We start from the raw sequence: 15,434 nt of genomic DNA on the forward strand, positions 1-15,434 counted from the left end.
CTAAATATGGACATGAAAGCCTAATTCTAGGCACCCTTGTTTGAGAGACTGTGCCTCTGTGCCCCAATCCTGCACCTGCACGCTTTCTAACTCCACCTGTGGTCACGACACTGGGCCATCACATCCGTCATTCATCTTCCCTCTCTCCTCTTCCACCTCACTCTTCACCTGCCGGCCACCGCCCTGCGTTCTTGTCTGCTTTCCAGGGCTGTTCCTGCGCGTTCAGCTGGGGGATCTGCTGTGAGGAGAAAGACCCAGTGAAATCCCTTTCTAGGTCTGTCTCTCTTTCCTCTGGCCATTTGCAGGGTGGCTTCCCAGCTGAGTACGTACTGGATGAGGAGAGCCAGGGGAACTTGTCCTGCCTGGATAGCAATCACTCCCACTTCATCCTGGTGGACGATGGGACACATGGCAGATACGGCGTGGAGATCCCTTTGAGGACTAGACTGGAGAAGTTCATTTCCCAGCAGACAAAGGTGAAAGGAGGTAATGGCAGCGTCGGGCAGGCCTGCCGTGGAGCTGAGGGACTGAAAGGCAGGCAATTAGACAGACATTGGCACCAGGGCATGAGCAAGCCCCTATACCTCTCTGGCGTCTGGTGTGGACGGAGCCACACGTTAGCGTCAGTGCATTCAACGTTAGCGTGTTGGGTCAGGAAGCCCAGGGAGCAGAGGGTTTGGAAAAAGAGCTCTGTTAGCAGATAACGTCTTTCCTGCCAGCGTTTGTCTGCTGCACAAATCAAGGCTGGTGATGTGCCTGCAAACCATCCCTTCCCTTCTGTCCGGTGCTCGCTGACCTCGGGGAGCTGCTTTGGAAGCTGGCTTGGGTAGGAATACCTGTGGCTTGTCTTTTACTCGTAGCTATTTGAGGGAGACCCATGTTGACCCACACTGGCCGGTCTTAACAGGGTAGATGATCTGTGAAAGGTCTGCATCCATAGGGGGCTGACCTAAGTCCCAGCTTTCTTGCAGGAGTCGCCATCAAGATCCCGATCGTCTGCGTAGCGTTGGAGGGCGGACCGGGGACGCTCGATGTAAGTACATGGGAGAGAAGGGCAAGCCTGCAATTCGTCTGTTGTGATGAGTCAGGTGCATTGTTTGGACTAACTGTGCTAACCTATCCAGCTAGAACTGCATGCAGGGTTCCTGGCTCCCCTGGACATCCTTGGTTCATTCATTTGGCTTTCCGCAGGCGTTCGTTATCCTAGAACAACCATCTTGTTGGCTGACGCCGTGGCTTAAATAACACCTGAGCAAACACTGTGTGGCGGCTGTCCCTGGAAATCCCCAGTGTGGAGAAAAGCAGGCAGAGCCCTCCACTAGCCTGAGTGGAGGAGGACTTCGGTGGGGGGGGGCTGAAAGCCCATCGGTGGTGGGAGAAGCTGAGAGGCCTCCAATGGGGCGCTGTGTCTAAGCTGCGGGGCCCTCACTGAAATTAACAGAAAGGCTGCCATTGATTGAGGTGGAGTTAGTGGAGTCTATCCCCAGACCTCTGTGTTGCAGACGATCTACAATGCAATCACCAATGGCACCCCGTGCGTGATAGTGGAGGGGTCAGGGCGTGTGGCAGATGTCATTGCCCAGGTGGCCAATCTGCCTGTCCCAGAGATAACCATCTCCCTGATCCAGAAGAAACTGAGCCTTCTCTTCCGGGACACCTACGAGTCCTTCACCCAGGGCAGGATCGTGGAGTGGACCAAAAAGGTGAGAGACTCACGCCCGATCAGCAGGCATCTGCTTGTGCAGAGCGGCTACGTGCACTCCCAGGAGTGGGGAGGGATGGGGACCAGGGACCCAGCCTGCCATTCAGTGGCTGGAATGGGAGTCAGAGAATTCCCTTGAATGGGCTGGGAGGGCGTCCAGGGAGGATGGGGATTTGACGTCAAATGGGCCAGAAGGGGCCTCGGATACGGAGGTAGGCGCATGGGTCCAGGCAGGATCTCCAGAAAGAGAATGCAGCCGCAGGACATTTGATCCTCTGCCGTTTCTCGCAGATCCAAGACATTGTGCGGAGCAGGCAGCTCCTGACCATTTTCAGGGAGGGCAAAGACGGCCAGCAAGACGTGGATGTGGCCATTCTTCAGGCCCTGCTCAAAGGTGAGGAGCAGAACCAGGTAACGCCTTCCCTGCCCTGGAGACTGGTCCTCACATGCCTGCCAGCGGGGCATCTGCTGCTGAGCCTGTGTGCCATCTGCCATGGCTGGCAGGCTCTGCTGGTCCCCAGAGCCGGCCAGTGAATGAGCTGCTGAACGGTGCTTCCTTAGCATCCCGGCACTCCCTGGGGCAGTGTCTCGGGGGCAGATGGGGGAGGGGGATCTGTGTGCAGAGGAAAGAATGGAGCAGGGGTGTCGTCCCGTTATTTCCCAAGTGATTTCACTGAGCGTGTTCAAAGAGCGTGTGTGCTGCTGCCTTGCTCTTGCCCCGGAGGAGGCGCTGTTTCAGCCTTTCCCTGGCGGACGGCCGTGAAGAGCTCTGAGATGCATTGGCACTATCTCAGTGGAAGATATTCCCCTGGTGGTTACCCAGTGCCGCGCAAAGGACCCGTCAGCCTTCGCTCTTGCTCCATGAATCCATTGCTCTCTGCTTTTTGCTCATTCCATCCCAGGGGAACGTGTAACCCTGGTTTTGAATGGGTTGCTGTTAAAACAGCCGCTGATTTTCAGTGAGACAATTGATGCTCTTTCCTGCTCTTCTGCAGGTCAGAAGGGTCCATTCTTGTGTATCCCACATAAGGGCAGAGTCCCTCACTTCCCCTTTTGGCTCATCATTGTCAAGGGTGCTGCTCATGTTGACTTCGCTGGCTGGGGACGTCCTGCTCCAGAAAGGCTCTGTGGGGCTCTAAGAAACTCATTTCCAGGCCAGTTCCCATAGAGCTCTTCCAGTTTGTCTCTTAGACTGGAAACTCTTCAGGGCAGGGAGAAGTAGAGAACTCCTGGCCCGGGGTCCTAGGCCACAGTTCTGTGCCAGTCCCCACTTCTCAGAACAAAGCGACTGCGTGGTTTCTGCGCTGCACGTGGCCTGGATTCAATCGCATACCTTCAGGATGTGTGGGGCAGGGGGAGAGAGGGAGAGAGAGTGGCACACAGCAGACCAAGAGGGCAGGAACCCAGGAGCCATGGCCTCAGAAGGGTTAATCTGCCGGGGTTAGACGTGGGATCCCTTCCTCTGACCCTTTGTCTTCCCTGGGAGGTGTTCTGGGCAGGCTCTGCTCAGCTGGCTGGCTCTCCATCCAGGCGCCCTGCTCGGAATGTTGCTTTTCTGGGGGAGGTGAGAATGACCTAGCTGTCCTGGACCAGCCCCAGCGTTCACTCTGCCTGTGCCTGCAGCCTCCCGAAACCATGACCACTTTGGCCATGAGAGCTGGGACCACCAGTTGAAGCTGGCCGTGGCTTGGAACCGGGTGGACATTGCTCGGAGTGAAATCTTCACAGACGATCATGAATGGAAGGTGAGATGTGCTTGGCCGTGCCCGGCCTTTGGCAGCAGGAGGGGAGCGGAGGGCCTGGTTTTCAGTTGCTTTCCTAGACTTTAAGGCCAGAAGGGATCCCCATCACCATCTAGTCTGACCTCCTGCACATCCTGGGCCATGCAGCCTCACCCACCCCTGCAGTAGGCCCAGACCCTCTGACTCAGTCTCTGAAGTCCTTGATTGATGATTTAAAGACTTCAAGTTTCAGAGAATCCACCCTTTGCTCCAGTTCAGACCAGCAAGTGACCTGTGCCCCAGGCTGCAGAGGAAGGTGAAAAGACCTCTGTCCTGGTCCTCGGGGCAGTGAAGGAGGGGTGGTTGCTAAAGGGGGCTGTGAGCCACCTTTACCTTCCCCCTATTCTGGGGCCATGCCAAGGCCTGCCGGGACGCTGGTGCAGGGCTCCCTGCTCTAACGTATGCTCTGCTTTTTGCCCTGGGGAGCAGACTAGTGCAATGCATCCCAGCATGGGTCCAACACATCTCCAGCGCACCTCCAAGCTGCCCCCCAGGCCAGGGTCAACAGCAGGGAGCCCACTGCACAGGGGGCACTCTTGGGGGGCCATTTCCGCTCGCTTTAAGGCCTTTCTTGTGTTGCCAGAAGTGGTTACTCTGTTCAAACCTTGTAGATGTGAGTCTGAACTACAGGTGGGGATCTCAGGACTGGGTGCTTTGTAAGGCCCTCTTTTGCCATCGATCTAGTAGCAACCTGCTCACGCCAGTATCTGTCTTTTTAAATCTGATTCCCACTCCACTGCCAAGAAATCTATCTCAAGTGCCGCCATCTTGCTGTGCGCCAAGTTATGACGTGCGCTGCCAGCCTGCCGGACGCATGGCTCGGCTCACTGAACTTTGTGCATTCACCCGCTGATGTGATCAGCAGTGTCACAGTGTTAATTCAGAGAGAGGTGGCGGGGGCCCTGTGATCTGATTGCACTGAAGCTAGAGGTGGGCAAAATTGCATCTCCCCATTCATGTACCTGACTCCCCTGGGACTTGGAAGTAGTTTGCAGAGGATGTTTTTTCGGGAGGCTGTGGCTGCCCAGTGGGATCCCAAGAGGTGTGAGCAGGGCGGGCAAGGAATCCCAAATTCCGTTCAGCAAAAATGTTGAGGTTTTGACCTTTGTTTTCATTCTGGACTGGCACAAACCCGAGACCTTTGGACATTGTTCATGAAAAAACGTGAGACAGAGAGTGACCAAGTGCCCAGAATAGGTAACGGGTGGGATATGGGAAACCCGTGTTCAGGTCCCAGCTCTGAATAAGGCAGAGGTGGGACTTAAATTTGGGTCTGCTACATCCCAAGTAATTGCCCTAGCCACCAGGGTATTGCAGGGTGGGTCTCGCTCTCTGGTTTTGACCAGAAATGCCACCCTAGACGTGAGAAAGCTTCCTTATGAAAGTTCCGTCAAAGTGGACATGGCTCTGCAAAAAATTTCGATTTTGATGTTTTGGCATTTCCCGGTGGAAAAACTCACCCAACTGCAAAAACTGCCACCCCACATTGTCTGGGGGCAAGCAGTGATACGCACGCACATAGACACACACAACTTCAGAAGCTGCATGACGAGACACTTCAGACAATTACAGGAGCCCCCATCTCAGCCACTGTAGAACCAGAAAGCCAGGAAAGCAGAGCTCCTGAGTGCTAAACCTTCTGGCTGCAGACGCACTGTCAGACGCACAGGTATAATGTCCTGCCGGAGAGGGATGGCCACTGCGGAACCTTTGTAGCTAGTGGATTCCTGACCCTACCAAAATCGCCAGTCTGTGGCATGCTACTTCGTGGCATTTACTCACATAGGGGGGTCCCACTGAGTGCAAAACGCAGCCACTCTCAGAGGAGGGGAGAGAGGCTGGTGTCCTGGGGGCAGAGGAGGAGGGGAGCTCTGCCCGAGGCTACCCTGTGTTGGCGTGGGGGTGTGGAGACGTGAGCTGTGTACGGCTCGGGGGTGAGGGTTGGTCCAGGCCAACAGGCGGGGCAGCATGCAGGGGAAGCGCCCACACCGTGAACCTCTGCTCCCCACATGAGCCGCTGCACCTCCTGAGCAGCGGGGACGCCCCCTTCCTGCCAGAGCCTGGCGGGGCTGAGAGGTGCCCACGTCGGCGTGTCAATGCCTTCCCCTGTCTCGCTGCCTTCCCTGCTTCCTCTGCTTCCGTGCCCCTTGCCTGCAGCCTGTTTCGGCTCCCTCCCGCTACCCCGGCCCCGGGCTGGACCCGCAGGGCGGCGCTCACTCGTTGACAGCACCGTTTCTGGCCTGCCAGCCTGCAGATCTGCACCCCATGATGACCGCCGCCCTGCTCGCCAACAAGCCGGACTTCGTCAAGCTGTTCCTGGAGCAGGGCGTGCGCCTGAAGGAGTTTGTCACTTGGGACACCCTGATTTACCTCTACGAGAACATGGCGCCCTCCAGCCTCTTCCACGGCAAGCTGCAGAAGGTGCTGGTGGAGGAGAAGGAGCGCTCGGCCTTCGCCAAGGTGCCGCGGGTCCAGCTGCACCACGTGTCCCAGGTGCTCAGGGAGCTGCTGGGCGACTCCACGCAGCCGCTCTACCCGAAGCCCAAGCACGCCGAGCGGCACCGGCTTTCCATCGCCGTCCCACACATCAAGCTGAACGTACGGCTCGCCCTGGCAGGGGCTGGGGAGCTAGGGGCTGGGAGCCGGGGGAGCCGAGTTCCCTGGGAACTCCTGACGAAGGTGCCCGGGGCAGTCTAGGGCTGCGCTGTCTGCCACCCCCAACGCTGGCTTCATTCACTTGAAGAGTGCACAGTTGCTGGCTTTGGGGAGATTTGCACTGGTGGGCGTGTGTCAGTGTCCCTGAAGGGCAGGCCCCATACGTCAGAGCGCTCCTGATACGTTACCCAGCTGGCACGGTCCCCAGGAGCTGGCCCTGGGGTAGGGACCTTGGTGTAGCTCCACTGGGGTCAACCGTCCTGCTCTAGACGAGCCCTTGCATTTGTTTGTTTCAATCCGTGAGCTAGAGAACACAGCTTTAAACTCCCTCCACAGCTTATGTGGGTTCCTCTGAGTCCCTGCTGAAATCGCCTGCAAGCCAGAGGTGGCCTTTGTGGGCGGATCTTTGCTTGCCCCAGACCCAGGGCCTAAGTCCCACGGCCTCGCTCCTTCTGCATTGGGCTAGTCGCGTGTGAGGTGGGCATGCAACCCCATCCTTCAGTGGTAGTAGCATTTCCTGCCCGCGCTGCGCTGCTGTGACTGGCCAGACAAGGGGCAGGGCAGGGGAGACCCCCTAAGTCGGGTGCTACTGGTTCCATGCCCTGGAGACACCCCGGGTGTTGGCAGCATGGGTACATGGGGCCGGGGAGGGGGGATCCTGGCAGCTGCAGAGGAAACGTGCCAGCTGGTTTCCCCAGATGCCTGGCTCCTCTGTGTGAGTGCAGGGTCTTGCACCGTGCGCCCAGGAGCTATGCAGAGCAGCCTCTCCAAGCTGAGAGAGAAAGTTAGCCAGCTGCCCCTGCTCACAGCCCAGATAGCTGGTCCCCTGTCCCTGGTCCCTCCTTACCTCTTCACCCTGACAAGGGCTCCTGGTGGCTGGAGTGTGTTTGCTGCACCGAGGGGGGGGGAGAGGGCATCTCTGCGAAGCCTCGGTCTAATTCTGCCACCCTCCCCAGGTGCAGGGAGTGAGTCTCCGATCGCTCTACAAGCGCTCAGCTGGCCGAGTCACCTTCACCATGGACCCGGTCAGGGACCTGCTTATTTGGGCCGTCGTCCAGAGTCACAAGGAGCTGGCAGAAATCATCTGGGCCCAGGTACGGTGACGCTTCCCAACCCCTCCCTGAGGCCGCTACTAACCACAGGCTTGAGCCTGGCTCTGTCAGTCCTAGCCCCCTGTCGGCCACGTCAGCCCATGGACGCTCAGCTCCAGCAACATGGCTTTCCTCCCAGGAAAGTTTCGGGCCCGCTGCTACTCATCCCGCATCCCCGTCACCACCCTGTGCTTGTGACCAGTGCGGAAGGGGCAATGCATGGCAGGGAGGGCAGCATCAGTTGGGTTCACACGTCCAGCTCCGATCGGTGCTGACCTTTTCCCTCCTGCTTGTCACAGCAAGGGCAAAAGGCTGTCTTTGAACCCACCACCCTCTGCAGAGACACAGCAGAGAGACGCTGCCTCCATAAAACCAAGCAGCTGTCGGTCCCACTTAGGACCAGTGGGACCCGTAGCATACAGCCCTAGGCAGTAACAGCTCACCAGCTCAGGTCCAAAATGAATTTCCTGGGCCTAGACCAATGGTTCTCAACCAGGGGTACGCAGAGATCTTCCAGGGGGTACATCAATTCATCTAGAGATTTGCTTAGTTTTACAACAAGCTGCATAAAAAACATTAGCGATGTCAACACAAACTAAAATTTCATACAGACAGTGACTTATTTATATTGCTTTATATGCTATACACTGACATGTAAGTACAGTATTTATATGGCCCTTGATTTATTTCATAATTAAATGGTAAAAATGAGAAATTAAGCCATTGCTTAGCCATGGTGCACTGTGACACGTTTTTGTATTTTTATGTCTGAATTTGTAAGCGAGTCTTTTGAAGTGAGGTGAAACATGGGGTACGCAAGACAAATCCGACTCCTGCAAGGGGTACAGCAATCTGGAAAGGTTGAGAACCGCTGGCCTATACCGTTTCCACCCACAGCTCCCACCAGGGGCACAGCTAGGCTGTCCCGTGAGGCCCTGTAGAAGTGAGCGCGCGATTGCTTAACTCAAGGGCCTGCCTGAGAGCTGCAGTGAGCCGTCACCCGGATCAGCCCCGTCCTCCCAGCCTGGGTCGCATTGTCAGTGCAGCCCCTCCGTGTAGATCTGCCCACAGCCATCAGCAAGGGCAAGCTGTAGGCCTTAGGGAGAGATCCCTTCCCTGCAGGCTGTGCGGGTGGTGCTGACATGTCATGGGCAGGAAGGGAGGAGGTGCGTGGAGGGTCTCCTATCCTGAAGGAGCTCTGGGCAGGAAAGAGCATCCCTTTAAATGACAAACCCCGGCAGCATTGCCCAGCTTTCTCTGTGGCACTCAGCCAGCAAGGCCCTGGCCCCTCTCTCCTCCAGCAGATGCGCAGGGGCTCCGCTGGCATCCCAGGGGTTTGCAGGAGGGTTGTCCCCCGTCCGTGCTAATCGGGGCCCTGCTGTCTCAGTGCCAGGACTGCACGGCAGCAGCGCTGGCCTGCAGCAAGATCCTGAAAGAGCTGTCCAAGGAGGAGGACGACACCGACAGCATGGAGGAAATGCTGACGCTGGCAGAGGAGTATGAGCACCGAGCCATTGGTGAGTGGTGCGGCGTTTGTTCCCCTGGGCCAGGCACGCTCAGCACGACGCTGCGTCCCCCACTAGCGGTGGCTAAGCCAACGGCAGCCGGGGCTAAGAAAGGAGGTGGCTTTAGCTCAGGCAGCAGCATCTCCTGCGTTGAGATCCCAGGGTCAATTTTGGCTCCCGACAGCTCACAGCGGGGGCTGGTGTCGCTGATCCTGGCTCGGGGAGTTTGGTGCCCCCCCCGTTCAGGGCTGGGGTCATTTGTTCAAAGCCATCTGGGAAGTTGGGGCGTGGGGGCCGGGAAATGTTTTTGGGGGAGAGGCGGGAGCGGAGGCCACAGTGCAGCGTGACGGAGAGCGCTGGGCTCCGAGGCCAGCCTGCCTCCGCCGTGGCGCTGGGCTCTCAGATTGCAGCCCTCGAGCCAGGGAGGGCACCGGCCCATGGGTGGCTCTGCTCTCTGCCCCGCTAGGCGTGTTCACCGAGTGTTACCGCAAGGACGAGGAGCGAGCCCAGAAGCTCCTTATCCGCGTCTCTGAGGCCTGGGGCAAAACCACCTGCTTGCAGCTGGCATTGGAGGCCAAGAACATGAACTTTGTGTCCCACGGAGGCATCCAGGTGTGTTTCCAGCTTGGGAGGAAGCAGTCACCTCTTCTCTGCCCCACGCCAGGGCCTGGTGTCCTGCCTCCCACGTATGAGGTTCAGAGACCGGTGCCCCACGGCCGGGGCCTTGTGCCGGCTTCCCCACCACTGTCTTCCATGGCCTGAGGGAGCAGCAGCTCGGCCAGGAAGCCTGTCCAGCTTCTCAGACTCAGCCAGGTGCCCTCTTCCCCTGGGCACCCTGTCGCTCTGAGGGCACCCTGTGGCCAGCTCCCATGCCACACTGCCTGGGCAGGGCAGAGCCCATGAATCCACTCTCTGAGAGAGGGGCCGCACACACCCAGTCTCCCCCCTGCAGGGGATTGCCCGGAACGCTCCTCCCCCGCCCCCCGGCACCCAGCGGCTGCCCCCACGTTTCATTTCCTCTGCCCTTTGGGGGGCACCTGCTGATTCTCGTCAGCCCCAGTCCTCGGCCCCGCGGGGTCCTCATGCACCAGCCCGACTAGTGACTACTCAGCGAACCGATGGGTGCGACCCCTGCCTCCATCTCACACGGCTGTGGGCCGGTCCGGCCTCTGCCCCCCAGGGTGTGGCCTGAGCCCTCCGTGCCCGGGGTATGGATCCCACTGGGGTGGCCATGGCAGTGTTTCTGCTGGGGATGGACAATGCTGGAGCTCGGGCCGGAGGGGACAGGCTCCAGGCCAGCTTGATTTCCTTCTTTCCTCTCCCGCACCCAGGCCTTTCTGACCAAAGTCTGGTGGGGAAAGCTGTGCGTGGACAATGGGCTCTGGCGGGTGATCGTGTGCATGGCCTTCTTCCCTCTCATCTACACCAACCTCATCAGCTTCAGGTACCTCCAGAGCTCCGGGATGGAGCTGGCACACGGCCCCGTCCCTCGGACAATGGCGGCTGTGTCCTGCCACGAGCACTTCCTTGCCTGGGGGTCACTATCCCCGCATTCATCTACCTCTGCCCTGGACCGGCGCTGCGCCCCCAGGCAGGCCAGGGAGATGCTGAGCGCTGGGGTAATGGCCCCAGTGGTGGAAATAGTTCTCCCGCCACCCTCCCACCTGCACTGCGCTGGTCAGGCCCTGCTCTGTCAGCTCCAAGCAAGGCCTCTCCCGGTGAGCCAGCACGTCCTGCCCAGCTCCACTTCAACAGCCCAGGCAGCTGTTTCTTCCTGCTTCTGTCCTCCACGCAGGGAGAAGAGGCTGCAGCCCATGAGCTGCCTGACTCGCACCCGAGCCTTCTTCACAGCCCCGGTCGTCATCTTCCACCTGAACATCCTCTCCTACTTCAGCTTTCTCTGGCTCTTCGCCTACGTCCTGATGATCGACTTCCAGCCAATGCCGTCCTGGCGGGAGTACGTCATCTATTTTTGGCTCTTCTCCTTGGTGTGCGAAGAGACCCGCCAGGTACCTGGGCTGTAGGGCAGGGGGCAAGGGTGGCGTAGCTCCCAGCCAGTGGGTGCTGCCTACCCTAGGGCTTCTCTGGAGGGTGGCTGGCGGCGCTCACGCAGGCCACAGCCGTTCCTGTTTCTGCACCGCTGCATGTGCGCCACAGCCCTTCTGTCATCTACGCCAGCAGCATGGAGACGGCGCACCCGTCAGTCAGCCCTGCACTCACCTGTGAACTCTCACACACCTCGCTCCTGGGGTTCACAGCAGGAGACCCTCTTGGACCCTCTAGTCTGACCTCCCCTACATCCCACACCAAAGAGTTTCACCTAGCCATGCCTGGATCAAGTCTGGTCACTTATGTCTGCACGCCTTTCTGGAGGACGTGCTTTAGTCAGTCTGATCGGAAGCCATCGGGAGCCAGGCGAATCCACCACTTACTGTGGTGGTTTGGTCCTGCTTGGCCCTCGGGTGTCTTCAGGCATCATTTTCCCCTGGCCACCAATCTTCATTTAAAGATACAGAGGCTCTGGGTGTTGGGAACACCCGGGGACTGCTGAGGATTTGCTTCATGCCAAGATCACCACGGCAGGGAAATTCATTATTAATTGAAGTCCATTTCCCCATTTCCTTCCACCCCCTCCAAATCCAGCTCACGTTCCGGTCGGGGACTCAGTGCCACGATTGCCATCTCACGTGCATAGAGGCCTACGTTCTGTTTACTGAAATACCAAAACCGCTTCTTTTCCTAACAGCTTTTCTATGACTCTGATGGCTTTGGGTTACTGAAAATGGCTTCCCTGTATGTCAGTGATTTCTGGAATAAGCTGGATGTTTGCGCCATCTTGATCTTCATAGCAGGGCTGACCTGCCGGTGAGTTTGAGGACGGTAGAAAACCGCTCTTTGCTGGAGCTGTCGGCAAACCAGGGAGAGGAATTTGCAAAAAGGTAGTTGGGATTTTTTTCCAATTTTTTTAACATCAAGTTCAAAATTCGGACGACACTTTTCATCCAGATGGGGATCGGTTTGACAGCTCTGCACTCTCCCCAGCTGCTTTGTCACTCTGTCTGCTGGTTACGGTGCTGTCTCCCTCTCTCAAAGAGAACTCTAGGGGTAGATTTATCGTTTCCCCAGGAAAGTAGGTTGTGAAAAAGAAAACAAGACAGTAACATTGGTTAAGAAAATGCACTGAAGTGTATTCCTTTCCCTTCTCTGTGCCAGATGGAGCCCATCTACTTTATATCCAGGACGGATCATATTGTCTCTGGCTTTTATTATTTTCTGCTTGCGGCTGATGCATATTTTCACAGTCAGTAAAACTCTGGGGCCCAAGATCATCATAGTGAAGAGAATGGTAAGAGCCGCACCTTCCTGCAGATGGTACATTCTCAGGGGGAGCAGAATGGGGCCTGTGTGTGATATGTGAGCTGGGTATAAGATCTGTGCATGCATTTGTTTTGCGAGAGGGTGTAACCCATGCATCTGATCTGTTGAGGGGAACACCTTTTCACGCCTGCTCTGTCTCGTGGCTTTGCAGATGAAGGACGTCTTCTTCTTCCTCTTCCTCTTGGCTGTCTGGGTTGTGTCCTTCGGTGTAGCCAAGCAGGCTATCCTGATCCATAATGAGGAGCGTGTGGACTGGATTTTCCGGGGCGTTGTCTACCATTCCTACCTGACGATTTTTGGGCAGATCCCTTCATACATCGACGGTACGGAATCCAGGCTTTCTCGTAGGCTCCTGGCGCAGAGGGGTCACGTGATCCCTTTCACTGCTTGCTTACCGCTTTGAGGATTGTGTAGAAATGAAAGACAACAGGCCAGAGCATCCCCTCCGTGACACCCGTTTGATGCAGCTGCAGCTCTGTCTAAGTCCTTTGGTCTAGGCCCATTGGAGCCAGTGGAGCATTGCACCTGGAAAACTGGTGTCATGGGTGAAGAGTGAGGCTCACTGTTTATGTCAGAGAGGGCAGCATGTGGGGTCACCAGAGCCAGTAAGGGCTGAAAACTGAAGGATCTGAGGAGGTGCTGAGTTCTCTCTGCTCTTGTGGCTGTCTGAGCACTAAGGATCAGGACCAAGAGCAGCAGGGACCCTTGCATGGCTGGCTCTCCCCCAATATTCCCCACTTCCCTCCCAAAGAAGTGTCTCCACCCCAGTGCTCTGCTGGGATTGATGGGGTGGCGCCATTCATTAGTCATGCAGAGTCATTGCCTGTGACTGGTGTCCATGGAAATATTTGCGGCTTCTGAAGGGGTCGCACGTTTGCAGGGGAAGTGCCATGTCTGCTCTTAGTCGTTCCTCTGCTCTGAAAGCGTTATCCGACCAGGCAGGGGAAACAATACCACGTGGCCAATCCCCGGCTGTAAATGACCGCGAGAATAAAGCGGCAGGAACCACGCTCAGGCTGGGAGCTATGACTCCAAACACGCAAATGCTGTGCTCCAGCATTGGGAACACCATGCGAACGACTCGCCGGCTAGAGAGAGGCCTGCATTCATGTTCTACTGTTCTACCATGTCTAGTCGGTAGCTCATCACAGCTGCTTTCCATCCGGTGAGGAGTTGCTAAGCAATGCCCAGTGAGTTACAGGGACGCAGGTCTGTCTCCCTCGTCTCAGAGGCAGCTGGGTGCGGATGCGCCATGCAGGGACTGGGTCTGAGGATCCCCCCAGGACTCCATGGCCTGGAAGTGCAGGAACAAACTAGGTTGCAGACTGAAGAGGGCTGCTGTTAAGACAGTCTGTTTAAGGTGGGCTGCTGGCTCCACGCTGAGCCCCCCGGAACAGCGACACATAACACAGAAGGATGAGTTTTCCCTCAGCCGGTGCAATGACAGGGTTCTGCTCTCATCTCTCGAAGGGGTGAACTTCAATCTGGATCAGTGCAGCGTGAACGGGACAGATCCCTACAAGCCCAAGTGCCCCGAGAGCAATAAAGACAAGCAGCCTGTTTTCCCCGAATGGCTGACGGTCATCTTGCTCTGCCTGTACCTGCTCTTCACGAACATCCTCCTCCTCAACCTGCTCATCGCCATGTTCAAGTGAGTCTGACCCAGCACTGCTCCCTGCCCCCCGCTCACTGCACACACCGGAGGAGGTGTGGGGGGGTCGCCAGGGCCATCAGGCTGAGGGAGGGTGAATTAATGCTATTGTAAGCGGGGGAATGGGCCCGCTATTGTGGGGATCTTTCCTTGCTTGTACAATACCCCGGCAGAGTTGGTTAGCAAAAGGATCTGAGTCCCTGCTCCCACTCCCTTTACCCAGAGGCCCCACTTGACCTCGAGGGCTCCCCTCCCACTCCCCTGTGTGGTGGGATGCCCGTAACCCCGACAAGGCTGGGCCCAAGATTTCTGGGGCTTGACCCCCAATCTTGCCGTGGTCCCTTAGGGCAGGGGCTAGGGTGTCCCCACTCCAGGGTACTAACTCTGCACTGGGCACTTCCCTGACCCACTGATCATTGCATACAATACAAAGCAATACAATTTATTAAACAAATAGCAATCAAATTAATTAAAAAAATAAGAAAAGAGTAAAAAGGTTAAAGGGAAACATCCCAACACTGCCCCCTGGCCCGGTGCACCACAAACAGTGTCTCTGAGGTTCACAGTCTGTGTCACATTTAGTTGCAGGCCCACTGTCCAGGCCCTGGCTATGCTGCAGGAATGCAGAGTCAGCCCCCTGCTCTGCCAGTAGCCACACACTCCCAAAGTCCCTTTTGTTCCCCCCAGCTGCTCACCACACCCAGCTCCAGATGGCTCCTGCCCCAGCTCGCTCTGCTCCATGCAGCTGTGCTTCGCTTTCTGGGATGCCCCTCTGCTCTGCTACTGTGGGTCGGGTCAGCTTGGCTCCATTCAGTTTTTCTGTGCCCCTCTTCCAGCCTTCCAGCTGCTGGCTGCTTTTTCCTTAGCTCAGGTCAGTTCTGCCCCTGCATGCCCCAGCAGGCAGCTCCAGCTCACAGGGAGGGCTGGGCTCCCCCCACCCTCCTGGCTCTCTCATTAGCCTGCCCGCCCTGTCAATCAGGCTGACCTGAGTTGGCCTCTCTCCACTGGTCCTGGGGGCTGTCCACTCCAGGGTCCTGTTTCCTTCGGAGATGGCCAATCAAAAAGACCCACTAAGTTTCAGTAAGGGGCTAATAGACCCCTTACATGATGGTAAATGGTGGGGCTGATCAGCGCCCGGCCGCACCAAACCCCAGCTGTACCACTGCTCAGGGGCCTAGCCCGGGTGGGTCCCAGTAACCGCGCAGACACATGGCTCAGGGAAAGGCCTTTCCTAGGGCTGGCAGGAAAGGGGAAGGTTACACACATCCTAGGGACAGAGGCTTCAACAGCTGCTGCTCAGTATGAGCAACAGCGGCTCCTGTTTGGTCCTGGGACAGTCCTGCTGAGAGTCTGGGCCCCCCAGGCCCGTCTCTATCCAAGCAAACAAGCATTTGCGGGTTTCCAGGCCAGGCTTGGTTAGCGTGTCTTATTGGGGCCCATCCGTGTAGCTCCCTGCTCAGCGGATGCTGCTTCCCCCGCGCCCGGCTGTGCTGTCTGGCAGTCACAGCCCGCTCCACATGCAGCTCTGTGCACAGTGCCCGGGGTGCCTCTCTTTGTCCGCTTCTCTGCAGCTCCTGGCTCGCCATGGGACCCCTGCTTCCTGATCATCCCTCCTCCGGCCAGGCCCAGGGCGGGGATGAGCTATGCGGAGGGGCTGCTGGGAGTTGTAGT

At 57.4% G+C, this 15,434-nt stretch overlaps 1 protein-coding gene across 1 annotated transcript in view; it reads left to right on the forward strand.

Annotated features, from left to right (window-relative positions):
* The window catches only part of TRPM2 (transient receptor potential cation channel subfamily M member 2), a 42,413-nt gene that overhangs the window by 13,122 nt on the left and 13,857 nt on the right, over positions 1-15,434 (forward strand). Inside the window, exons 8-22 of the mRNA XM_067538734.1 lie at positions 306-486; positions 972-1,033; positions 1,503-1,703; positions 1,994-2,096; positions 3,326-3,447; positions 5,731-6,081; positions 7,095-7,232; positions 8,617-8,746; positions 9,201-9,346; positions 10,066-10,178; positions 10,530-10,743; positions 11,481-11,599; positions 11,948-12,080; positions 12,264-12,435; positions 13,583-13,763. Coding sequence (XP_067394835.1) covers positions 306-486; positions 972-1,033; positions 1,503-1,703; positions 1,994-2,096; positions 3,326-3,447; positions 5,731-6,081; positions 7,095-7,232; positions 8,617-8,746; positions 9,201-9,346; positions 10,066-10,178; positions 10,530-10,743; positions 11,481-11,599; positions 11,948-12,080; positions 12,264-12,435; positions 13,583-13,763 — 2,366 coding nt within the window. The remainder of the gene's footprint in view (positions 1-305; positions 487-971; positions 1,034-1,502; positions 1,704-1,993; positions 2,097-3,325; positions 3,448-5,730; positions 6,082-7,094; positions 7,233-8,616; positions 8,747-9,200; positions 9,347-10,065; positions 10,179-10,529; positions 10,744-11,480; positions 11,600-11,947; positions 12,081-12,263; positions 12,436-13,582; positions 13,764-15,434) is intronic.

This window comes from Emydura macquarii, unplaced genomic scaffold (genome assembly GCF_026122565.2).
Source record: "Emydura macquarii macquarii isolate MOO-44397 ecotype Brisbane River unplaced genomic scaffold, CSIRO-AGI_Emac_v2 contig_499, whole genome shotgun sequence".
Lineage (NCBI taxonomy): Eukaryota > Metazoa > Chordata > Testudines > Chelidae > Emydura > Emydura macquarii.